General features: G+C 44.3%; 2 protein-coding genes across 2 annotated transcripts; both read right to left on the bottom strand.

The window, feature by feature from the left end:
• On the bottom strand, nt 1–13,105 carry LOC115145656 (uncharacterized). The gene is made up of 7 exons (XM_065003964.1): nt 12,241–13,105; nt 11,772–11,902; nt 11,410–11,574; nt 8,493–8,654; nt 8,003–8,114; nt 7,561–7,682; nt 1–4,326 (listed from the first exon to the last, which is right to left on the bottom strand). Exons 1-7 carry the CDS (start codon nt 12,494–12,496, stop codon nt 3,403–3,405), a joined length of 1,872 nt encoding a protein of 623 aa, XP_064860036.1. The 5' UTR covers nt 12,497–13,105; the 3' UTR covers nt 1–3,402.
• Nucleotides 13,106–15,022: 1,917 nt separating this feature from the next.
• LOC115145684 (zinc finger protein 624-like) lies at nt 15,023–20,375 on the bottom strand. Its single transcript, XM_065003966.1, has 6 exons — nt 19,848–20,375; nt 19,345–19,475; nt 18,938–19,126; nt 16,943–17,095; nt 16,503–16,614; nt 15,023–16,373 (listed from the first exon to the last, which is right to left on the bottom strand). Exons 1-6 carry the CDS (start codon nt 20,128–20,130, stop codon nt 15,406–15,408), a joined length of 1,836 nt encoding a protein of 611 aa, XP_064860038.1. The 5' UTR covers nt 20,131–20,375; the 3' UTR covers nt 15,023–15,405.
• Nucleotides 20,376–25,494: the final 5,119 nt, after the last annotated feature.

The following is a 25,494-nucleotide window of genomic DNA, read 5'->3' as shown; positions in this document are numbered from 1 at the left end:
TCTGATTTCCTGATTTATTAATAATTCAGCCATTTCTTAACATATCCTTTAGCTTTTCTTAAACTAAGTCAAGGGATGGGCCCTACATATCAAATGTGTTGTTATGGTTCATGAGAAGACGTTTTCCAAAATGTCCAAGATGGAGGAAAATCTATCCTGACAGATCTTATGGATCCTTGAGGCAAATTTGTTCAGCATCAGGAAAGACATCTACATACCAAGTCTCAAGGTCAAACAGGGTCGACGGATGAGGTTCTAAAATCCTTAAGAGTCTAAGCTGGTTCATGCATAAAAGCTGTGAAAAAATAAATAAAAAGGAAGTTTGTCTGAGGTATATATCTGAGGATATGCCTTTTTCCACATTTTGTTAGGTTACAGCCTTATTCTAAAATGTATTTGAAAAGTTTGCTAATTTATTAAAAATAAAAAACAGAAATATCACATTTACATAAGTATTCAGACCCTTAACTCAGTACTTTGTTGTAGCACCTTTGGCAGCAATTACAGACTTGAGTCTTCTTGGGTATACTGTAACGCTACAAGCTTGGCACACCTGTATTTGGGAGATTTCTCCCATTCTTCTCAAGCACTGTCAGGTTGGATCAGGAGCGTTACTGCACAGCTATTTTTAGGTCTCTCCAGAGATGTTTGATCGGGTTCAAGTCTGGGCTTTGGCTGGACCACTCAAGGACATTCGGAGACTTGTCCCGAGCCACTCCTGCGTTCTCTTGGCTCTGTGCTTAGGGTCATTGTCCTGTTGGAAGGTGAATCTTCACCCCAGTCTGAGGTCCTGAGCCATCTGGAGCAGGATTTCATCAAGGATCTCACCGTACTTTGCTTCGTTCATCTTTACCTCGATCCTGACTAGTCTCCCAGTCCCTGCCGTTGAAAAACAGCAGCAGCATGCTGCCACCACGCTTCACTGTAGGTGAAGTTTCCTCCAGATGTGACACGTGGTATTCAGGCTAAAGAGTTCAATCTTGGTTTCATCAGACCAGAGACCATCTTGTTTCTCATGGTCAGAGTCTTTAGGTGCCTTTGTAGAAACATCAAGGATGATCAATTGAAACAGGATTTATCTGAGCTCAATTTCTAGTCCCATAGGAAAGGGTCTGAATACTTGTGTAAATAAGCTGTTTTTTATTTGTAATAAATTAGCAAAAATGTCCAAATACCTGTTTTCGCTTCGTCATTATTGGGTATTGTGTGTAGATTGCTGAGGAATTTGTTTTATTTAATCCATTTTAGAATAAGGCTGTAACGTAACATAATGTGGAAAAAGTCAAAGGGTCTGAATACTTTCCAAATGCACTGAATTTGCCCATTTTAATCACATATTTTAAATCAGCAAGGGATTCCTGCATAGCTATAAAGTTTGACCGTAGTTTTGACACAGCCAGATCGACAGTTGGGGCAATAGCATAAACAGTATCATCTGCATGTAGATGAAGTTGACCATTTTTAACAGATTAACCAATGGTGTTTATAGAAATAGTGAAGAATACAGGTCCCAAAATCGACTCCTGTGGTACACCTTATGTACCTCAAGAAATTCAGACTTAACCCCATCAATCACGATGGCCTGAGTTCTGTCACTAAGATAACCAGGCGTCAGAAATCAGGCCTATCGATGACAACTTATTCAATAAAATGACATGATCAACAGTATCAAAAGCGTTTGACAGGTCCACAAAGCAACACATTCATTTTAGTGTCTAAAGCATTGACAAGATCCATAACTAAAGTGGTTGCTGTAATAGTGCTCTGCCCAGGCCTAAAACCTGATTGGTTTACATTCAAAATACATCTCAGATAGAAAATAGCAAAGTTGTACATTTACCAACGATTCAAGAAGCTTGAAATGGGGTGATATTAAGATAACTACTATCCTGGCCTTATGGAGACGCAGCACAAGAGCTGATTTCCATAATTGTGTAATATTTCCTGATAAACGATAAATAAAAACGGCGGGTTATCGAGCCAACAATGATGGGTGCTGCAAACCTAAGTAGACCTGGATCCAATTGGTTGGCCCCTGTGGATTTCTTGTTGTCGATTGCCAGCAAAGCATCCAGGACTTATTTTTCTGTAAATAGTTTTTTTTGACTATCCTTTCTCTGATCATTCAGCAAGTTTCCCCTATCAGCATTCAGCCCAATATTATTGTGAATAGGCTGAGAAGTTATTTCAAAGAGATAGCCCATTGAAATAAAATTGTGATTAAATGCAACAAAGGCACTTTTTACTCCATACATTTTCCTTGACACCCAAAAGTACTCGTTACCTTTTGAATGCTTAGCAGGACAGGAACATAGTCGGTCAAATTCACGCACTTATCAACTGAACATCCCTACTGCCTCTGATCTGGCGGACTCACTAAACACACATGGTTCGTTTATAAACTAGTGTTCCAGTGGCTTTCCGTAAATTAAAAAAGCAAGAAAATGGTGCCATCTGTTTAGCTTAATATAAGGAATTTTAAATTATTTATATTTAAGTATATTTTAAACCAAATACCTTTATACTTTCACTCAAGTAGAATTTTACTGTGTGCCTTTTACTTGAGTCATGTTCTATTAAGGTATCTTTACTTTTACTCAAGTATGATTTTTGGGTACTTTTTCCACCACTGATTACACACAGAATCTCCTATGATCAGTATCTTTGAAGCTGAGAGCAGATTTGTTTAGAACAAACAGTGTGTTAGCAAGAATAGAGTAGAATGACTATTCCATCTACATCACCTCACTAAGGTAAATATGTAACTGTCCTTGTTCTAGCCTAAGTTTACAGTCACTAAAAACTGTTATTTACACAAGCACGTTTCATATTTTTAAAATGATAATTTATTGAACTAGGCAAGTCAGTTAAGAACAAATTATTATTTACAATGACGGCCTACCCCAGCCAACGATGGGCCAATTGTGCGCCGCCCTATGGGACTCCCAATCACGGCCGGATGTGAAACAGCCTGGATATGTCCTAAGTTCCAAGAAGAACCCCAAGAGGCTGGACCGTCCCCCTAAGAACAGAGACGCTGGACACGGAGGGGCAGGGGTGAGCACCAATCCAATTGGTCCCCCTCAGCTGGCCCTCGTCTCCCCCTCGGCAGAGGAAAAGACCCCGCAGCTCCAGCTCCGAGAGCGAGTGACATCAACGATCTCCTCCCGAGCCTGCCCATTGGTCCTCTCATGCATGCAACTAACACTTCCTGCTAGTCTTTCAGAGTTGACTTCAGGCACCTTCAACACGTTGCTCCAGAACATGACATGTTAATAAAGGGTTAATGAGGGGTATGTGGTTAATTACCTTCTTATCCCAAGACACTTCACATGATAACTATAATATGTCAGGTGAAGAATAATTCCCAGACATCCCCTGTGTACATCTCAAACCACACTGCTACAAATTTTTCCCGTTGTGGACACTCTTATGTCTGGTAAGGTTAGTCAGGAAGGAGAAGCTCTTGTAGCATAGTTTGCACTTGAAGGGCTTCTCCTTGGTGTGAACGGTCTGGTGCTCCTTCAAATAGTTTGCCCTAGCGAAGCACTTCCCACACGTGGGGCAGGAGTAGGGCTTGTCGGTGTCGGTACTAATGCTCGGCCTCTCACGTTGTGACCCAATGACACCAGAGGAGATAGAAGCAGGAGCCACCGTCCTCAGGTGGTTAGTTTTTGAGCTCCCTCCTTGACCTCTAGCCATTGTTTGGGTGTTGTTGGGATTGTTTGCCATGTTATAGGCTAGGTACCTCTTGTGAGGTACGCCCATCCTGACCCTGTCTGTATTTGTGGGGTAACCATCACCAGGAAGGCTAGACCCAGGTCCAGGCTGTCTATGAACCCAGTCACCAGGCATTAGACGAGACCCTGAAGGAGAAGACAGACTTGCTGATAGACTACCACCAGGGGGGTCTCCCACCACTCTCTGTGAAGGCTGAAGCCCAGGGTAGCCTGATCTGTTCATCATGGATACAGTGGTGTTTGTTTCATAGGAACAGGAGGGTCCATCTCTATCAGGCCCAGGTCCTGCTCCATCCCTGCACTGAGACTGTGAAGAGAAGGGTCTGGGCTGCTGACTGGAGCCTCTATCTCTCTGATGACCACCAGGATTGAGGCTGTTCAGTCCACCTGTCCACTGGTTGTGTTCTGTGTGATGGTGGAGTCTCTGTCCCTCGCGGTTGGGACCTGGTTCCGATTCAAGAAGGAACCGTGACGGCTCCTGATCCAGTGGCCTGATCCGCGGCCAGGGTTTGTGACCAGCCACCTCAGAGATCCAGTCTCTCCTTCCAGCAACACCAGACATCAGCAGGTCCTCATGGACTGCAGACTGTAAGCACAAATTGAACAGAATAGCATATAAAGATATATAACAAACTCCTTGCTGTACACACAGAAACATGACATATATAATATGCTAACCACAGTCAAGCCCATCTTTAACACTGTGATTCAAGTACCTAACAAAATGGAGTTTATTATGTGTTGATTTGGTATTTGGTATTTTATTAGGATCCCCATTAGCTGTTGCAAAAGCAGCAGCTACTCTTCCTGGGGTCCACACAAAACATGTAAAAATGACTTTTTTAAAATTTTTTACAAAAGGCACATATAAGCCTACATATCAATACAGGAGAGGCGTTGTGCCACGAGGTGTTGCTTTATCTGTTTTTTGAAACCAGGTTTGCTGTTCACTTGAGCAATATGAGATGGAACGGAGTTCCATGAAATAATGGCTCTATATAATACTGTACACTTTCTTGAATTTGTTCTGGATTTGGGGACTGTGAAGAGCCCCATTTGGCATGTCTGGTGTGGTATGTGTGTGTGTCAGAGTTGTGTGTAAGTTGACTATGCAAACTATTTGGGATTTAACACATTGTTTCTTCTAAAAAAAAGTGATGCAGTCAGTCTTTCCTCAACTCTTAACCACTGACATGCATAGTAGTTATATCAGTCCTCTGATTACAATGAAGAGCAAGAAGTGCCACTCTGTTCTGGGTCAGCTGCAGCTTAACTTGGTCTTTCCTTGCAGTACACGACCACACAAATGGACAATAATCAGGATAAGACATAACTTTTTGAATTGTGTCAAAAAAGCAGAGCATCTCTTTATTACAGACAGACCTCTCCCCATCTTTACAAACATTGAATCATGACAGTTTACAAATCTAAGGTGGCGCCAAGTAATTTAGTCTCCTGAACTTGTTTAACAGCCATACCATTCATTACCAGATTCAGCTGAGGACTATAACTTATGGAATGATTTGTACCAAATACAATGCTCTAAGTTTTAGAGATGTTCAGGACCAGTTTATTACTGGCCGCCCATCCAAAACAGACTGCATCTCTTTGTTATGGGTTTCATTAGCTGTGGTTGCTGATACGTATATGGTTCAATCATCAGAATACATGGACACACATGCTTTGTTTAATGCCAGTGGCAGATCATTGGTGAAAATAAAAAAGAGTAGAGGGCCTAGAGAGCTGACCTGCGGTACACCACACTTTACATGTTTGACATTAGAGAAGCTTTCATTAAAGAAAAACCTTCGATTTCTATTAGATAGATAGCTTTGAATCCACAATATGGCAGCGGTTGAAAAGCCATAACACATACATTTTTCAACAACAGCTTTTGGTCAATAATATCAAAGGCTGCACTGAAATCTAACAGTACAGTTCCCACAATCTTCTTATAATTAATTTATTTTAACCAATCATCAGTCATTTGTGTCAGTGCAGGACATGTTGAGTGCCCTCTTCTATAAGCATGCTGAAAGTCTGTTTTTAATCTGTTTAAAGATAAATAGCATTGTATTTGGTCAAACATGTCTTCCAACAGTTTTCTAAGAGCTGTCAGAAAGCTTATAGGTCTGCTGTTAGAACCAGTAAAGGCCGCTTTACCACTCTTGGGTAGCGGAATTACTTTGGCTTCCCTCCAGGCCTGAGGACAAAGACTTTCCTCTACGCTTAAAGATATGACAGATAACTGAATCAATAGCCACTCCTACCATCCTCAGTAGCTTTACATCTAAGTTGTCAATGCAAGGAGGTTTGTCATTAATGATCGATAACAATATTTTTTCCACCTCTCCCACACTATCTATACAACATTCAAACTTGCAATAATGTGGAAAGTTGAGGTGAATAAACTGCTTGGAGTAACACTGGATTGTAACTGTCATGGTCAAACCATGTTGATGCAACAGTAGCTAAAATGGGGAGAAGTCTGTCCATAATAAAAAACGCTGCTCTGCCTTCTTAACACTATCAACAAGGCAGGTCCTACAGGCCATAGTTTTGTCACACCTGGACTACGTTCCAGGTGCCACAAATAGGACAATTACAATTGGCTCACAACAGGGCAGCACGGCTGGCCCTTAAATGTACATGGAGAGCTAACATTAATAATATGCATGTCAATCTCTCATGGCTCAAAGTGGAGGAGAGATTGACTTCATCACTACTTGTTTTTGTAAGAAGTGTTGACATCATGTGGAACGCACCGAGCTGTCTGTTTCAACCAATAGCAAACAGCTCGGACACCCATTCATACCCCACAAGACATGCCACCAGGTCTTGTCACAATCCCCAAGTCAAGAACAGACTATGGGAGGCGCACAGTAATCCACTCTGAGGCACATTAATCTGCAGGTTGAACATGGTGAGATTGATACTGCAGTTTGTTTCGGTGATTTTACAGCTAACTAGCTACTTTACATACTGATATTGTATTTGGTATTATTGTGTGCAGCTATGTTTGCTAGCTAGCCAGCCAGCCAATAGAAAGAGCATTGCATTGCGTAGCCGACTTGAGCGGCAACAGATTTCCACAACGATTTCCTTCATAAATACAAATACAAAATACTTTGATTGGTTAGAGACGACACAATCGCTGATGACTTTGTGTTGTACAACACCCCTCGTCACCACAAGCGACTTCAACTATGGCAGTCTCAGACTAAAGTATGTAGCGAATGACAAAGAATCAAAATCATCAGGCCAATAGATCAGGCTAATCATCAGGCTAATAGAACACAGGCTAAAGGCAGCACCTGTTAGGGGGTTAACCTGATGCGCCATCAGTCTCTGTGAATCACAACTATAGGAGCATCACTAGCCAAAAGTCTGTGTCTGTTCTTTCCATCCCCGTAGACCAAATCTACACCTCGCCCTGGTCTCAGCCAGTCTGTTGTCATGGAAATGTTGTCTTGACTGTCTGTTTCTGGTTGTGGTTAACAGTGTTGTTCCCCAGCCCAGAGTTTTACCTTCTTTTATATATATATATTTTTCTTCTTTGTGATATCCAAATTGGTAGTTACAGTCTTGTCCCATATCTGGCGAAGGTCGAGAGCCGTGCGTCCTCCAAAACACGACACCACAAGCCGCACTGCTTCTTGACACAATGCTTGCTTAACCCAGAAGCACCAATGTATTGGAGGAAACACCATACACCTGGCGACCATATCAACATACATTGCTCCCAGCCCGCCACAGGAGTCGCTAGAGCAACTAACTAGAGCCCCCCCCCAGAGTTGAGGACACTTTCCCATCCACTGACCTCCACCAAGTCACCTCTGGTTGTGGCCTGCTCAGTGATGATGTCCCCTGGTGCCTTTGCTGCATCCGTCTGGGAATCCAAGATGGTCGCCCAGTCTCCTCTATTAGCCTCTAGCCAACCACCTGCAGGAAGAGGTTACAAAATAGACTTTCCAAACATGGCAGAGAACTCTCCATATTGAGTTATTTTTTTGTCTATTACCTGGTGAAGTTCATACATTGTGTTTTTGTATGTAAACACAAGTTGTAATGTTTTAATTTTATGAATGAAGAAAAAACAAAAGCCAGGAATATCACTATTCCCATTGAAGATGTATTACTGTATGGAGGCTATATGTATTACTATTCCCATTGAAGATGTATTACTGTATGTAGGCTATATGTATTACTATTCCCATTGAAGATGTATTACTGTATGTAGGCTATATGTATTTCTCTCTTACCTTGCTCCCCCACCTTTAGACCACTCAGCAGGTCAATGCTCTCTGGTTCGTCTTCTATTGTCTCCTCTTTGACCAGCAGCAGATCAGGCTTCCCATCCTCCATGTCTACTGACTGTAAGAGATACACAGTGAGAGGATGTTGGATCAAGAAATCTGATATGAGCACCCTGCAATGGCGCACCTTCTGATGTATTGCTATGAGTACTATGCAAACATGTTATTTGATACTATGCACACGTTAGTTGATTTGATTGACACTTGACACTTTAATGGTTTGATAATTTAAAGGTAGGTAGGTCCCACACTTAATACAAAATGTACCAAGACCTCGGCCCGTATCATTGAAGAGTCTCAGAGTAAAAGTGCTGATCGCTATATAGTCTTATTCATTATGATCTAAAAGGCAAAACTGATCCTAGATCAGCACTCCTACTCAGAGAGGCTTTGTGGATACGGCCCCTAATACCACAGTAGTTTACATTGGGCTCACCTCATTGGGACTGTGTGTGGTCCTGTGCTGCTCAGCTGGTTCCTCTGTGAGTTCAGGAGGAGGTGTAGTCTGGTTGTCCTCCATGTCCATGGGCCCCTCAGGGTTCCCCAGACTCTCCTCACACCCCTCCTCCTTCACCAGCAGCACCTCTGGACCCTCCTCCTCTTGGAAGAGACAGGTGATACAGATCACACAGACATACACTCAGAGTGTTTACCCATCCTCACTACATTTGAGTCCTATACTGTAGTTACAGAATGATTTAATCATTGCAAATGCAAATTAATTACTTAAAAATCATACAATGTGATTTTCGTTTTAGATTCCGTCTCTCACAGTTAAAGTGTACCTATGATAAAAATGACAGACCTCTACATTTTTGTAAGTAGGAAAACCTGCAAAATCGGCAGTGTATCAAATACTTGTTCTCCCCACTGTATATGTATATATAAAAATATAAATTAAACAGATTTTGGTTTATTATTATTTTTCTCGGAAATATCACATTTACTTAAGTATTCAGACCCTTTACGCAGTCAAAGCACCTTTGGCAGCGATTACAGCCTGGAGTCTTCTTGGCGCTACAAGCTTGGCACACCTGTATGTGGGGAGTTTCTCCTATTTTCTCTGCAGATCCTCTCAAGCTCTGTCAGGTTGGATGGGGAGCATCGCTGCACAGCTATTTTCATGTCCGATCGGGTTCAAGTCCGGTCTCTGGCTGGGCCACTCAAGGACATTCAGAGACTTGTCCCAAAGCCACTCCTGCGTTGTCTTGGCTCTGTGCTTAGGACCATTATCCTGTTGGAAGGTGAACCCCAGTCTGAGGTCCTGAGCCATCTGGAGGTTTTCATCAAGGATCTCTCTGTACTTTGCTCCGTTCATCTTTCCCTCGATCCTGACATGTTTCCCAATCCTTGCCGCTGAACAACATCTTCACAGCATGTTGCCACCACCATGCTTCACCGTAGGGACGATGCCAAGTTTCCTCCAAACGTGACGCTTGGCATTCAGGCCTGTTCTTGGGGACCTTCAATGGTTGGGTTCCATGGCTGAGCAGCCGCACACAAGCCTAAGATCACTATGTGCAATGCCAAGCGTCGGCTGGAGTGGTGTAAAGCTCGCAGCCATTGGACTCTGGAGCAGCGGAAATGGTCTGGGGCAGTTTTTCATGGTTCAGGCTAGGCCCCTTAGTTCCAGTGAAGGGAAATCTAAACCCTACAGCATACATTCTTTGCTTCCAACTTTGTGGCAACAGTTTGGGGAAGGACTTTTCCTGTTTCAGCATGACAATGCCCCAGTGCACAAAGCGAGGTCCATACAGAAATGGTTTGTCGAGATTGGTGTGGAAGAACTTGACTGGCCTGCACAGAGCCCTGACCTCAACCTCATCGAACACCTGTGGGATTAATTGGAATGCCGAATGCAAGCCAGGCCTAATCGCACCAACATCAGTGCAAGACCTCACTAACGCTCGTGGCTGAATGGAAGCAAGTCCCTGCAGCAATGTTCTAACATCTAGTGGAAAGCCTTCCCAGAATAGCAGAAGATGAAGAGCAGCAAAGTGGGGACTAACTCCATATTAATGCCCATGATTGTGGAATGAGATGTTCGACGAGCAGGTGTCCACATACACTGCATGGCCAAAAGTAAGTCTCAACTAAATATCTGCATGATAAACTACACTGTACAAAAATATAAAAGCAACATGTAACGTGTTGGTCCCATTTATCATGAGCTGAAATAAAGGATCCCCCATACGCACAAACAGCTTATTTCCCTAATATTTTGAGCACAAATTAGTTTTCATCCCTGTTAGTGAGCATTTCTCCTTTGCCAAGATAATCCAGCCAACTGACAGGTGTGGCATATCGCATAGGTGCACCTTGTGCTGGTGACAATGAAAGGACACTCTAAAATGTGCAGTTGTCAGACAACACAATGCCACACGTTTTGTGGGAGCATGCATTTGGCATGCTGACTGCAAGCATGTCCACCAGAGCTGTTGCCAGATAATTGAATGTTCATTTCTCTACCATAAGCCGCCTCCAACGTCGCTTTAGAGAATTTGGCAGTACGTCCAACCGGCATCATAACCGCAGACCACATGTAACCATGCCAGCCCAGGACCTCCATATCCGGCTTCTTCACCTTCAGCATAATCTAAGACCAGCCAACAGGACAGCTAATGAAACTTTGGGTTTGCACAACTGAAGAATTTCTGCACAAACTGTCTCCGGGAAGCTCATCTGCGTGCTCGTCGTCCTCACCAGGGTCTGGACCTGACTGCATGTTGCTTTTATATTTTTATTCAGTGTACAATGCTTTTCTCATAAAAAGTGTTTTGAGGAACAAAATTAAGTAGTTGAATGGAAGTAATGAAATTGGCATTTCTGAACATCATATAGCCGTGTGAATCGGAAGGTGCCATAGTCATGGACACTGTGTCGCGATCCCTAAGCATGTGTAAAGCGACATTTGTATTTGTCTCTAAGCTTTCCCTGTAATCCCAGAAGTCCCTGGTGTTGACCTGCGAGTGTCCTAAATTAAACTCTGCATTCCATGTCCGAGGAGCGTGGCCCTCCACTTTCACAGTCACCTTATCGACAACCAGGCCCTCTCCTTTCTTATCTAGGCACCCTTCAGAATATACACTAGTACTGTACCGGTTCCAGTTCCCTCTCATTGGATTAGTCTGTGTATCTAAACCCACAGGCAGGTCACCATGTATCATCTCGGTCTTTGTAGCACATCAACAGGACGGATCATTTACAATCAGTAACGAGTCACCTAAATCCCAATGGGACAGAACCGCGCTCGGGCTACTGTAAAGTAAATACTCTGAGAAAGGAGGATAGCCCAGTTGCCTCAGCCCCGTTATAGTCTCTGTCTTGAGGACGGCGTTCAGCGTTCCACTGACCTCCGTGATGCTGTGTCGAGTTCTGGGCAGTGCTGGGGTGGTGACGGGGTCTTCTGTGGATACAGGGGGCACTCCAGTCTGGATATCTCTGCAGTACATTGGGTCCTCCTCTCCTGTAGACTTCTCCTGCTTGACCCCAGGACCTGCAGCCTCTGCATCTGCAGACTGACAGAAGAAGAGAGGTTATTATCAGTACATGAGTTGAATTGGATAACAATGTTGTATGGAAGTCTCACAAGTTCCACTATGGCAGATACACAAGGATGTACAAGTAAGCAAGTAAATAGCTGAGGGGAGACTTCCTGAAATAAACAAGCCACATTAGATGTACTGTAATTCATATGTTACACTATGACACTAACCTCTATCACCATAACATGCTGGGATGAGGTTCCACTTCCCTCAACAACCGTGATTGGTTGGTCATCTCTCCATGTATTGTGTCCCGCTGGCTTCACAAAACCTCTGTGGCCTCCAGTGAGATGTCCTTCACCTGAGAGAGCGGTTGGGGGAAAATAGGTGGTTAGGTTAGGTACTGTGTTGTCAATGCTCAACACTATATTGTCAAGTAAAGTATTTGACACGGTCTTCAATTGGCAAGGATATAAGGTAACATATCACACAAATATTCATAAATAGATTGTTTTCAATGAGTAAGTAATAGGAAATGTAGTAAGTCAAGAATATGATCGTGTCTTTGTGCAAGACTGCTAAGTAATCAGGGGAATTATTGCATACAATCCAAAAACTGACCAAGACCCAACTCTGGTTAACCATACAATATGTGCTTAACACATGCGCAGAGGGGAACGGGCCTTCTGCAAAATGTACCTCTTGCCATTCCTCTGTATCGGTCGAGGATCTTGACACTACTGGCGAGTGCGCGCTCCCGTGATACCTTCAGTTCCAGTAGCTGTAGTTTCCTTCGCAATCCCCTGTTTTCTTTCTGTCTTTGAGAAATTTCCAAACGAAACACTGCATAGTCGTCGTCTACGAGTTTACAGATCTCTTCCACGGCTGTATTCGCTAGCACCTCCATTATGGAGGCTATTTGAGTGTGAGAAACCATTACGTTACAGTTAGCCATTCTTAGCGGCTAGCTAGTTAGCATTACCTAGATAACATCTATCAACCAAGTCTTGTCTCCAACGCGAGTTAGCATTACCTAGATAACATCCACCAACTAAGTCTTGTCTCCAACGCGAATTAAACACTACATGGAGGAAGTATGTGATATTTTGAGTTCCAGGGTTTTAATTTACGTCTAAATAAAACGCAAACGTTGTAACTGTTATTGGTCTCGGTTCACTTCCGTTTACTACTTTGTGAATTTCCGGCAGACGAGACGATGTGTTGCCCATTGCTGCCTTTCACAGGTCGGAATGCGGATTGCACATTTTGGTCACAAAAAAACAGTGAAATAGTAATGGACCATACTATCCCCCAAAACCACCACCCCATCCCACTACTTTTGCCCTGAACGATCCTACACCAGGCCTGGGAGGATTGAACCCCTTCTCTCAAAACTCCCCATAGATTTACAGCACTAAAATCTCTCACACACAAATATTTATCTGCTGCTGCGACTATCACATCTATCTAATGTGATTTCTGCTCCGTCGGTGCAGTTGAACACCATGGCCATAAACGCAAGAAATCCAAGCTTATTAAAACTCATCCTCTCTGGATCTCTCTCTTCAGGCCTACTCACTTGAGGGGCTCCCAGTCGAATCCCTCGCCCGTGTGCTATTGAAGCGTCATGGGTTCTAGGTGCGCAACGATTAGCCGCTCAGATCAGAGAGAAGGCAGAGCGCCCATTAAGTTTGAATAACTGGGCCTGCTTGGATAACTTGCATTGAAGAGGAGGCATGTTTCACCAGCGCTGCTCTCCACATCACTCAAGTGTTGTCAGTCTGCACCGGCCAAGTGATGGCTGTGTTGGTCATGACGCAGACACACCTCTGGCTCTCCATGACTTCCATCAAGGAGACAAACAAGACACCTTTGCTCAATGCACCCATCTCTGAAAAGGGCCTCTATTCGGAGACACCATGAGAAAGACAGCGGGGCATCTCGTGAAGTTAGGGGAGGAAAAGAAGCAGCTGCCTCTTTCCTGTGGTGCGTCGGCTCCCAAACAGCCGACCTCCGCCTTCTTCATGCCGGCTGGGAGCAGCAGCTCGTGGCCGAAAGCGTGGCGAGCAGGTCCAAGAAGCTCCTAGCTCCCATGTGGAAGCCCCGGTCGCCACAACAGTGCCGCCGGCCGCCCAGCAGCCTCTCTTGAAGCCTAGATGGGTGACTGCGCCAACTTGTCAGAATGCTCTCGGAAGCGCCGCCAAACCTGATTGGCGGAAAATAACCTTTTAAAAGAGAGAAACAGACAACTTGTATATCTCCCTGTTGTGGACACTCCTATGTCTAAGGCTACTCAGGAAGGAAAAGCTTGTAACATAGTTTGGACTTAAATAGCCTTTCCTTGGTATGAACGGTCTGGTGTTCCTTCAAATTGTTTGCGTCGGCGAACCGGTTCCCACACGTAGGGCAAGAGTAAGACTTGTCGCCATCCGTCCTAACACTCGCCCTCCCACGTTGTGACCGAATGACACTAGAGGAGGTAGAAGCAGGAGCCACCAGCCTCAGGTGGTTAGTCTTTGAGCTCCCTCCTTGACCTCTAGCCGTTGTTGGGATTGTGTGCTGTGTTATAGGCTAGGCACCTCCCGTGGTGAAAGCCCATCCTGACCCATCTGTATTGGTGGGGTAACCATGAGGTAACTGAGGAAGGCTAGAACCAGGTCCAGGCCTTCTATGAACCCAGTCACCAGGCATTAGACGAGACCCTGAGGGAGAAGACAGACCTCCTGTTAGACTCCCACCAGGGGGGTCTCCCACTACTCTCTGTGAAGGCTGAAGCCCAGGGTGACCTGCTCTGTTCATCATGGATACTGTGGTGTTTGTATCATAGGAATAGGAGGGTCTATCTCTATGAGCTCCAGGCCCTGCTTCATCCCTGCACTGAGACTGTGAAGAGAAGGGTCTGGGCTGCAGACTGGATCACTGACGGGAGCCTCTGTCTCTCTGATGACCACCAGGACTGAGGTTTTTCAGTCCACTGGTTGTGTTCTGTGTGGTGGTGGAGTCTCTGTCCCTCCCGGTTCAGTCCAGGTTCCGATTTGGGAAGGAAAAGTGATGGCTACTGTTCCATGGTCCTGATCCGGGACAGGATATGTGACCAGCCATCTCAGAGGTCGTCTCTCCCACCAGTAACACTGGATATCAGCAGGCCTTGATGGACTGCAGGCTGCAAACAAAGATTGTACAGAAAAGCATAAAGGTTTATTTAAGAAACGCTTTGCTGTTCACACAAAAACATGACTTTATAAAATGTTAACCATTCAAGCCCATCTCTAACACTGTGATGCAAGTACCTAACAATATGGAGCCATTGGAGTTTATTATTTAAAAAAAATCCATGTTGGTTTATTCAAGAATTAAGTATAATGTTTTGGTTTGACTGAGATAAGAGAAACTCAGTCCCTTGCAACAACAATAACCAAGTCAGTCAGCACAGACTCAATTTTATATTTAATTTTAATAAAATGGTCAAACACTCACATAGTGAAGTACTGAACTTTTATTGCACAAAATGATACATGACAAGTAGAATAACTTTGGTAACACTTGACCTTTTCTGTACATCTGACACCCTTGCTTTTATAAATATAAAGGTTCATTACATTAAAACAGCTTCACTGTTTTATATCAAGTAAACATGAATCAAGGCACTATCCTTACCTCACTATAAAACACCAGCATCAACCTAAAGGGACTAAGTTGGTCACTCTTCATCAGTGAAGCATGTTTACAGACACCATCACACCAACCATCACCATATCATCTACTCTGCCTCATCATACTTATTCTTTTGTCAGTTTCCTTTACATCCAAAACCAACAGAATTAACTACAAACTAACTAGTACTACATTATATGTCACTATACTCTATGCATGGGCCGTGTGCATTTTCTGCTGGTGTATCCTGAGGTAGCTCCTCTCTGAGAACCTCTTCCCACAGTGTGTACAGGCGAATGGCCTCTCTCCCGTGTGCATCTTCAGGTGCATCTTCAGCTGGTGCTTGTGGGAGAACCTCTTCTCACACTGGGGGCAGTTGTAGGGTTTCTCTCCTGTGTGGACCCTCTGGTGCCTCTTCAGCTTGGACGAGTGTGAGAAACTGGCCCGGCACAGGTGGCAGCCGAATAGTTTCTCCTCCGTGTGTATCCTCTGGTGGATCTCCACCTGTTTGGGGAAACTGAAGGCTTTCCCACAGAATGAACATAGGAAGTGCTTCTCTTTGCCACCGGAGCTACTGACAGCGTTACTACTACTGCCATTTGTCAATGGGCTTGTGTAGCCATTTAGTGTTGAGGCACTGGCATTGTCTAATGTCTGGTTTAACATTAGGAGAGTGTGAGGAGGATGAAGGCCAGGGAGTGTCTGTGTTGTCGCAGGGTCCATGTTCCAGTTGATAGATCCTATAGAAGGCAGGCTGAAGGAAGCATCTGTTAGGGGGTTAACCTGAGGCGCCATCAGTCTCTCTGAATCACAACTATAGGAGCAGGATGGAGCCTCGCTAGCCGAGACTATGCCTGTTCGTTCCTGCTGCATACGAACCTGGCCTCCCCGTCCCCGCAGACCAAATCTACACCTCGCCCTGGTCTCAGCCATTCTGTTGTCTTGTAGACTAAATTCAGTTGTTGTTTTGTGTTCCACTGTCTGTTTCTGGTTGTGGTTAACATTGTTGTTCCCCAGCCCAGAGTTGAGGACGCTGTCCCATCCACTGACCTCCACTCTGTCACCTCTGGTCCTGACCTGCTCAGTGATGTTGTCCCCTGGGCCCTTGTCTGCACCCATCTGGGATTGGGAATCCAAGATGGCCACCCAGTCTCCACTGTTAGCCTCCAGCCAACAACCTGCAGGAAGACTTTAGACTTCAAAAACATGACAGAAAACTCTACATATGGAGTTTTTTTGTCCATTACCTGGTGAAGTTTTTGTATGTAAACATAAGTTGCTGTAGGCTATATGTATTGCTCCCTTACCTTGCTCCCCCATCTTTAGTCCACTCAGCAGATCAATGCTCTCTGGTCCATCTTCTATCGTCTCCTCTTTGACCAGCAGCAGATCAGGCTTCCCATCCTCCATGTCTACTGACTGTAAGAGATACAGAGTGAGAGGATGTTGGATCTGATATGAGCACCCTTCTATGGAGAATCTTCTGATTGGGCAATGAGGGACTGCTATGAGTACTATACACTATTTAATAGTGTGATAATTGAAAGGCATGGTCCCACACTTGTGACAAAATTCATCAAGACCTGGGCCCGTATCCACAAAGAGTAGAAGTACTGATAGAGGATCAGGTCCCCACCCGTCTACATGGTCTCATTATTATATAGATCAGCACCCCTACTTAGGAGAGACTTTGTGGATAGGGGCTCTGACCGAATACCATTCAACCAATAGTTTACAGTGGGCTCACCTCAGTGAGACTGTGTGTAGTCCTGTGCTGCTCAGATGGTCCCTCTGTGGGTTCAGGAGGTGTAGTCTGGTTGACCTCCATGACCATGGTCCCCTTACGGTTCCCCAGACCCTCCTCCTCCTTCACCAGCAGCACCTCCAGACCCTCCTCCTCCTTGAAAAGAGAGATGTTACAGATTCTACAGACATATACTCCCTCAGGTATGTACACACAGATAAACACACTTTCAAAGTCTTCAAACGAAGTGAGTCTTTACCCATCCCCACTCCGTTTGAGTCCTATACTGTAGTTACAGAATGACTTCATTGTTGTTAAACCCATCATGGCGGACATAAAACTGTTGTGGGTAAAAGATGTGTCAGCTATGAAAAATCAAGTCATCAGACAAACCTGACTAAATTAGTTTGACGTAAAATATAATGACGTGTACAGTAGGTGTTTGTTAGTGTGTGGGTTTGTGTACGTATATATAGTAAGTGTATAATGGTTATAAAGTGCTGTAAGGTGAATGCAGAATAGGGTGAAATCAGATGCTGTATACTAAAGAGAGTCTCAATGAAAGTCTTAGAATGAAAAGTCAAAGTCTTAGAATGAAAAGTAAAATGGTGGTGTTTATTGAACATAAACAAGTTTTAAATACTCCATATGAAAACCACACATACATGTCTCAACTAAAAATCAGCATAAACTTGATAAACTGCAATAATATTCTCTGGAAAAATGTCTTGGGGGGGAAAAAATTAAGTAGTTTAATGGAAGTAATGAAATAGGAATTTGTGAACATCATATATCCTACACAGTACAAACACAATATGTAACAGACTTTAGACTTTAGGCCTTATATATCACACGTCTGGAATGGATTTTTTTTACCCAGGAATATTCAACACAGAAATCTGTTACTCTCATTATTCCAAATTCATCTGTGGATATTTTCTACTGACAACAATGAAAATGAATCTTTGTCTTTAATGCAGGGTTTGTCTAAACGTCAGAAGCGATCGAGTGGAATGTTTACTTCCTATGTTATAGAGTGGAATGGTTTTTCTGCAGGTGTATCCTGAGGTAACTCCTTTCTGAGAACCTCTTCCTGCAGTGTGTACAGGTGAACGGCCTCTCTCCCGTGTGGACCTTCATGTGCATCTTCAGGTTGCCAGACTGGGCGAAACGCATGTGACACTGTGGGCAGCTGTAGGGTTTCTCACCTGTGTGGACCCTCTGGTGCCTCTTCAGGTTGCCAGCCTCAGCGAATCGCATGTGACACTGGGAGCAGCTGAATGGTTTCTCCCCTGTGTGGACCCTCTGGTGGATCTCCACCTTCTGGATGCAGCTGAAGCCTTTGTTACAGAACATGCAGAGGAACCGTTTCACTTTACTACCGCCTGATTTTGGTCTCCCTCCCTGAACCTTTGCCCTTTGGTCGTTTGAGTTCAATACCTGATCGGTAGGCCCAATCGACGTGTTCACTGGTTCGTGATCCCTGAGCGTGTGTAAAGGGGAGTTGGTCATGACATCTGGATTAGTCTCTAAGCTTTCCCTGTAATCTAAGAAATCTCCCCTTTGTGAGTGTCCTTCTCCTAAGTGAGTTTCATTCCATATCAGAGGAGCATCGCCCTCCAATTTCACAGGCACCTCATCTACGACAATAACCTCCTCTTTCTTATCTAGGCACCCTTCAGCGTATAGACTACTATTGTACTGGTTCCAGTCCCCTCTAGACAGATCAGTCTGTGTCTCTAAATCCAATGGAATGTTGCCAAGGTCCATCTCTGTAGTGTAAGAACAAGACGGAAAATTGACCGTCTCTAACACGTCACCTGAGTCCCGATGGGAATGAACCGTCCTCGGGCTACCATAAAGAAAATACTCTGAGCCGGGAGCAGGAGGACAGCCCAGTCTCTCTGGGTCTGACCTATGGTCAGATCCTGTGTGTAAGAGCCTTTGTGTTACAGTTAAAGTCTCTGACTTGAGGACGGCGTTCGACATTCCACTGACCTCCGTGATGCTGCGTCGGGTCCTGTGCTGGGGCGCCGTGGCGTCGACGAGGTCTGCTGTGGCTACAGGAAGTGCCACTCCAGCCACTGCTCCAGTCTGGATGTTTCTGCTGTGTTGTGGGTCGTCTCCTTCAGTCCTCTCCTGCTTGACCAGAGACGATCCTCCAGGACCTGCCTCTGCATCTGCAGACTGACAAGAAGACACTAGGTTATTATCGGTACATTAGTTTAATTGGATAACAATCAGGGAATATAATAACAATGTCGTAGGGAAGTCTCACGAGCTCTCATATGGCAGATAATTAACGATGACCATGTAAGCAAATTAATGGTTAAGGGGAGCCTTTCTGAAATAAATGAGCCACATTCTACATACTTTCATTTTGAATGTTACACTATGACACTAACCTCTATCACAATAACATGCTGGGTTGAGGTTCCACTCCCCTCATCTACAGCTATGGGTTGGTCATCTCTCCACGCATTGTGTCCCGCTGGCTTCACAAAGTTCCTGTGGCCTCCAGTGAAATGTCCTTCACCTGAGAGAGTGATTGGGGAAAAAGTGGTGGTTAAGTAAGTTATGATCAATGCTATATTGTACACTATTGACACTGTCTACAATTGGCAAGATGTAAGGTAACACTTATTAAATTCTAGATATACCATTTATTGATCAATGTCTTGTATTCACATTGTTTTCATTGAGTAGATAATAGGAAATTTAGTTAATAAAGAATCTGGTTAGAATATGATAGTGTCTTTGCACAAGTGCTTGCTATCCTAAAATTGACCAAGACCCAATTCTGGTTAACACATCTGAAGACATGTGCAGAAGGTAACGGAGCGACAGGCACTGAGCAATTAAATTAACCGCGACAGTTCGTGCAGCCTCAGCATTCTGCAAAATGTACCTCTTGCCATTCCTCTGTATCGGTCGAGGATCTTGACACTACTGGGACGACTGGCGGGGACGCGCTCTCGTATTGTCCTCTCTGCGCGCTCCCGTGCCACCTTCAAGTCCATTAGTTGTAGTTTCCTCCGCAACCCCCTGTTTTCTTTCTGGCTTTGAGAAATTTCCAAACGAAACACTGCATAGTCGTTGTCGACGACTTTACATATCTCTGCCACGGCTGCATTCGCTAGCACCTCCATAATGGAGGCTATTTGTGTGTGGAAAACCATACAGTTAGCCATTGTTAGCAATTAGCTAGCGTTACGTAGCTCTATCAACCAAGTCCTTTCTCCAACGTGAATTAAAGACCACCTGCGGTAAGTATGTGATGCTGTACAGTTAAATTCGTCATATTTTGAGTTCCATGGTGTTAATAAACGTCTAAATTACAACAATAAAACCGCTAACGTTGAAATTGAAAAAATGCACGATTACTGTTCACTTCCGTTTTCTACTTCTTCTTTGGTATCATGGTGTACGTACATTTTGTTCGTTCATGCCGCCACCTACTGTGTGATCGGCCACGTTACATTTACAAAAATAAAAAACGGGCAAAAGGGAGAAAAAAACACCACCAACTAACCCAACACCTATAGAACACGATTTCATAACACAAATAAAAATCACCACCCAATTCCACTACTTTAACTGTTTGGTTTGATGGGGCTCTTTCGTTCAGCAGACCTTGTAACTCTTCAATATCTCTATATCTCTATATAACAATATATCTCTCATCATCACTCAATACCTAGGTTTACCTCCACTGTATTTACATCCTACCATAACTTTGTCTGTACATTATACCTCTCTGTTCCGGACGTTCTAGACGACCAATTCTCATTGCTTTTAGCCGTACCCTTATCCTACTCCTCCTCTTTTCCTCTGGTGATGTAGAGGTGAATCCAGGCCCTGCAGTGCCTAGCTCCACTCCTATTCCCCAGGTGCTCTCTTTTGATTACTTCTGTAACCGTAATAGCCTTGTTTTCATGCATGTTAACATTAGAAGCCTCCTCCCTAAGTTTGTTTTATTCACTGCTTTATCACACTCTGCCAACCCGGATGTTCTAGCTGTGTCTGAATCCTGGCTTAGGAAGACCACCAAAAATTCTGAAATTTTCATCCGTAACTACAACATTTTCAGACCAGATAGAACTGCCAAAAGGGTCAGTGTTGCAATCTACTGCAAAGATAGCCTGCAGAGTTCTGTCCTACTATCCAGGTCTGTACCCAAACAATTTGAACTTCTACTTTTAAAAATCCACCTCTCTAAAAACAAGTCTCTCACCGTTGCCGCCTACTATAGACCACCCTCTGGCCCAGCTATGCTCTGGACACCATATGTGAACTGATTGCCCCCCATCTATCTTCAGAGCTCGTGCTGCTAGGTGACCTAAACTGGAACACCCCAGCCATTCTACAATCTTAACTTGATGCCCTCAATCTCACACAAATTATCAATGAACCTACCAGGTACCACCCCAAAGCCGTAAACACGGGCATCCTCATAGATATCATCCTAACCAACTTGCCCTCTAAATACACCTCTGCTGTCTTCAACCAAGATCTCAGCAATCACTGCCTCATTGCCTGCATCCGTAATGGGTCAGCGGTCAAACGACCTCCACTCATCACTGTCAAACGCTCCCTGAAACACTTCAGCGAGCAGGCCTTTCTAATCGACCTGGCCGGGGTATCCTGGAAGGATATTGATTTCATCCCGTCAGTAGAGGATGCCTGGTTACTTTTTTTAAATGCCTTCCTAACCATCTTAAATAAGCATGCCCCATTCAAGAAATTTAGAACCAGGAACTCGCCCAAATCCAGTCAGCTGATGTTCTGAAAAAGCTGCAAAATCTGGACCCCTATAAATCAGCCGGGCTAGAAAATCTGGAACCTTTCAACCTCCTTTCGTGTCGTCTGAGATTCCCAAAGATTGGAAAGCAGCTGCGGTCATCCCCCTCTTCAAAGGGGGGGGGACACTCTTGACCCAAACTGCTACAGACCTATATCTATCCTACCCTGCCTTTCTAAGGTCTTCGAAAGCCAAGTCAACAAACAGATTACAGACCATTTTGAATCTCACCATACCCTCTCTGCTATGCAATCTGGTTTCAGAGCTGGTCATTGGTGCACCTCAGCCACGCTCAAAGTCCTAAACGATATCTTAACCGCCATCGATAAGAAACATTACTGTGCAGCCGTATTCATTGATCTGGCCAAGGCTTTCGACTCTGTCAATCACCACATCCTCATCGGCAAACTCGACAGCCTTGGTTTCTCAAATGATTGCCTCGCCTGGTTCACCAACTACTTCTCTGATAGAGTTCAGTGTGTCAAATCGGAGGGTCTGTTATCCGGACCTCTGGCAGTCTCTATGGGGGTGCCACAGGGTTCAATTCTTGGACCGACTCTCTTCTCTGTATACATCAATGATGTCGCTCTTGCTGCTGGTGAGTCTCTGATCCATCTCTACGCAGATGACACCATTCTGTATACTTCTGGCCCTTCTTTGGACACGGTTAACAACCCTCCAGGCAAGCTTCAATGCCATACAACTCTCCTTCCGTGGCCTCCAATTGCTCTTAAATACAAGTAAAACTAAATGCATGCTCTTCAACCGATCACTGCCTGCACATGCCCGCCTGTCCAACATCACTACTCTGGACGGCTCTGACTTAGAATACGTGGACAACTACAAATACCTAGGTGTCTGGTTAGACTGTAAACTCTCCTTCCAGACCAACATCAAACATCTCCAATCCAAAGTTAAATCTAGAATTGGCTTCCTATTTCGCAACAAAGCATCCTTCACTCATGCTGCCAAACATACCCTTGTAAAACTGACCATCCTACCAATCCGCGACTTCGGCGATGTCATTTACAAAATAGCCTCCAATACCCTACTCAACAAATTGGATGCAGTCTATCACAGTGCCATCCGTTTTGTCACCAAAGCCCCATATACTACACACCATTGCGACCTGTACGCTCTCGTTGGCTGGCCCTCGCTTCATACTCGTCGCCAAACCTACTGGCTCCAGGTCATCTACAAGACCCTGCAAGGTAAAGTCCCCCCTTATCTCAGCTCGCTGGTCACCATAGCATCACCCACCTGTAGCACGCGCTCCAGCAGGTATATCTCTCTGGTCACCCCAAAACCAATTCTTTTTTTGGCCGCCTCTCCTTCCAGTTCTCTGCTGCCAATGACTGGAACGTACTACAAAAATCTCTGAAACTGGAAACACATCTCCCTCACTAGCTTTAAGCACCAGCTGTCAGAGCAGCTCACAGATTACTGCACCTGTACATAGCCCATCTATAATTTAGACTACTGTATTATTGACTGTATGTTTGTTTTACTCCATGTGTAACTCTGTTGTTGTATGTGTCGAACTGCTTTGCTTTATCTCGACCATTGTAAATGAGAACTTGTTCTCAACTTGCCTACCTGGTTAAATAACTTGCCTACCTGGTTAAATAAAGGTGAAATAAAATAAAAATAAAAACTCTCCAGTAAAACCTGGTAAATCCAAGTACTTACCGTAGCAGCTGCCACCACAACATATATTTTCTGTGATTTACATTCTATTTCTGCGGTACAGTTGATAACCATGGCAATGAATGCTAAGAAGCCAATCTTACTGAAGATAACATTCGTATCACTCTATTGGCCAAGGCCCTTGACCCATCATCCTCTGCTCTCCCTGGCAACCTCAACCTGTCTCTTGCACTGGGCACTTCTGATCCCCAGCAACATGGGTACCCCCACAATTTATACAATGTTTTTTTCCACCTATACTACACATTCCTTTGTCCCATGCCCTCCTGCACACTTTTCACATTTTGAACTCTCCCTCCTACAACATGACCATAAGCTTGGCTTCTGAAACACCTTAGTGGGTTCGGCACAAAAGCTCTCACGGGACAACTGACATATCCCAACCTGACTATCAGGAAAAGACTGCTTCAAAACTCAAAAAGGACAGACTGTTTCTAATCAGTTTCACCACGCTCGCCACGGGGTCTGCTTCGAACCCAAAACAGCGGGCGTCACAGACACAGGGAATATTCTATTTTAGTTTCTCAAGCTGACAAGATAATTATGTTCTCCAGGTACATCACCCAATTTAATTATATTATTCTCAGTCTGCCAACCAGAATTTGTAAGATCCTGGTCGAATGAAACAGACGGAGGCCCAGCTAAAATAGTCAAAAAGGTTTATTCACGGGAACGTTCTAAAGTCAAGAATACAAATCAATTCATTGTATACTGACTTCTCACGCCCACACATTCACACAGTCATACGCGCGCACACACACACACACAAACAGACGCACACACATGTCCTGCTACATACACACTGTCTGTCTCACTACCCAGCCGACAGAGATAGTGACCTTGTCCTTGAGACGTACTCCCCGTTCTCTCCCAAAGCTCTAGTCAGGTCGGCACCAAGCTCAGACAGTTTGTGTTTAAAATACCATAAAGACATATTGTTTTACCCTAATTCTGACTAGGACTACACATTTATTGATTATGATTTTATACATTCTAATCAATTCCATACAATTATATGTTTCAGGGCGGAATATTCAAATCATTCAATTAACAGACATATCTCACCTATCACAACCTCAACACTTAACAGCAACCCAGTAATCACTCCTTTCAAAGGCAAGCCACAGGTCTTTTCCCTAGGCACATAACGCAAAGAAACACAGACAGAAGAAACACAGAAAATCATCACAAGTCCATTTCGAGGTACCTACACCAATTTATTTTCTACCCAACCTGAGACTACCTATGAATCAGCGAAAAGGCAGGGATCCACTTTCTCCAAAAATGTCACCACCACTGCACCCAAATCATCCTTTTCTTGGACTTGGAGGTCTTCACCACACCTGCCACCAGAGGTAATTCCTCCTCACTCTCGTCAGGTAAAATTCCTGAGCCATCAGACAGCAGAATACGGTTTGTACTTGGAGCCATTCTTCCTCAACACACGTCTTCCCATTGCACTTCGCTCTTCTACTTCTTCCTTGCTATCCATGACCAAGTCTTTCCGTTTACCATGCTCATGCCGCGCCTAAATCTGCTGTACTGCTTGCAGCAGACACACTGATGGCCTTTGTCCAATACCCACCTTCTGTTCCTTATCCCAATTTATCTCTGGCCTCTCCATACTCTCAAAACTTGCCACAGTTGTCAGTCAGGTTTCCTCCTCCTCATCCATCTTAACTTCTTCTTCTACTGTGGGTTTTATGGCAGATTACATCCCAAAAAGGTGTATTGCCGCCACCAACAGGACAGGATTGAAAAAAACAATTTAAATAGTAAATTCATATGTGGTGTCGACAAACTTAATCCACACAACTAAAAATAATACATTTACAATACTCCCAATTCTTCTGTCCTTCAAAGCTCCATATCTCCCTTCTTAGGCTCTGGGGCCTGAGAGGGTGGTACGGCTCGTGACAATACTCGCTGCAACTCCTCCGCTGAGAAGTCTTCCAGTCCCAGGAATCAAAATACAAGTCTGTATCATGTGAGAATGTGAGCATACCGCATACCTAGATGCACAACTGAGGGACTTAGTAATACATTT

Source organism: Oncorhynchus nerka, linkage group LG18 (assembly GCF_034236695.1).
Source record: "Oncorhynchus nerka isolate Pitt River linkage group LG18, Oner_Uvic_2.0, whole genome shotgun sequence".
NCBI lineage: Eukaryota > Metazoa > Chordata > Actinopteri > Salmoniformes > Salmonidae > Oncorhynchus > Oncorhynchus nerka.
The sequence above is the reverse complement of the archived record's forward strand: the minus strand, read 5'-3'. Positions and strand labels throughout refer to the sequence as shown.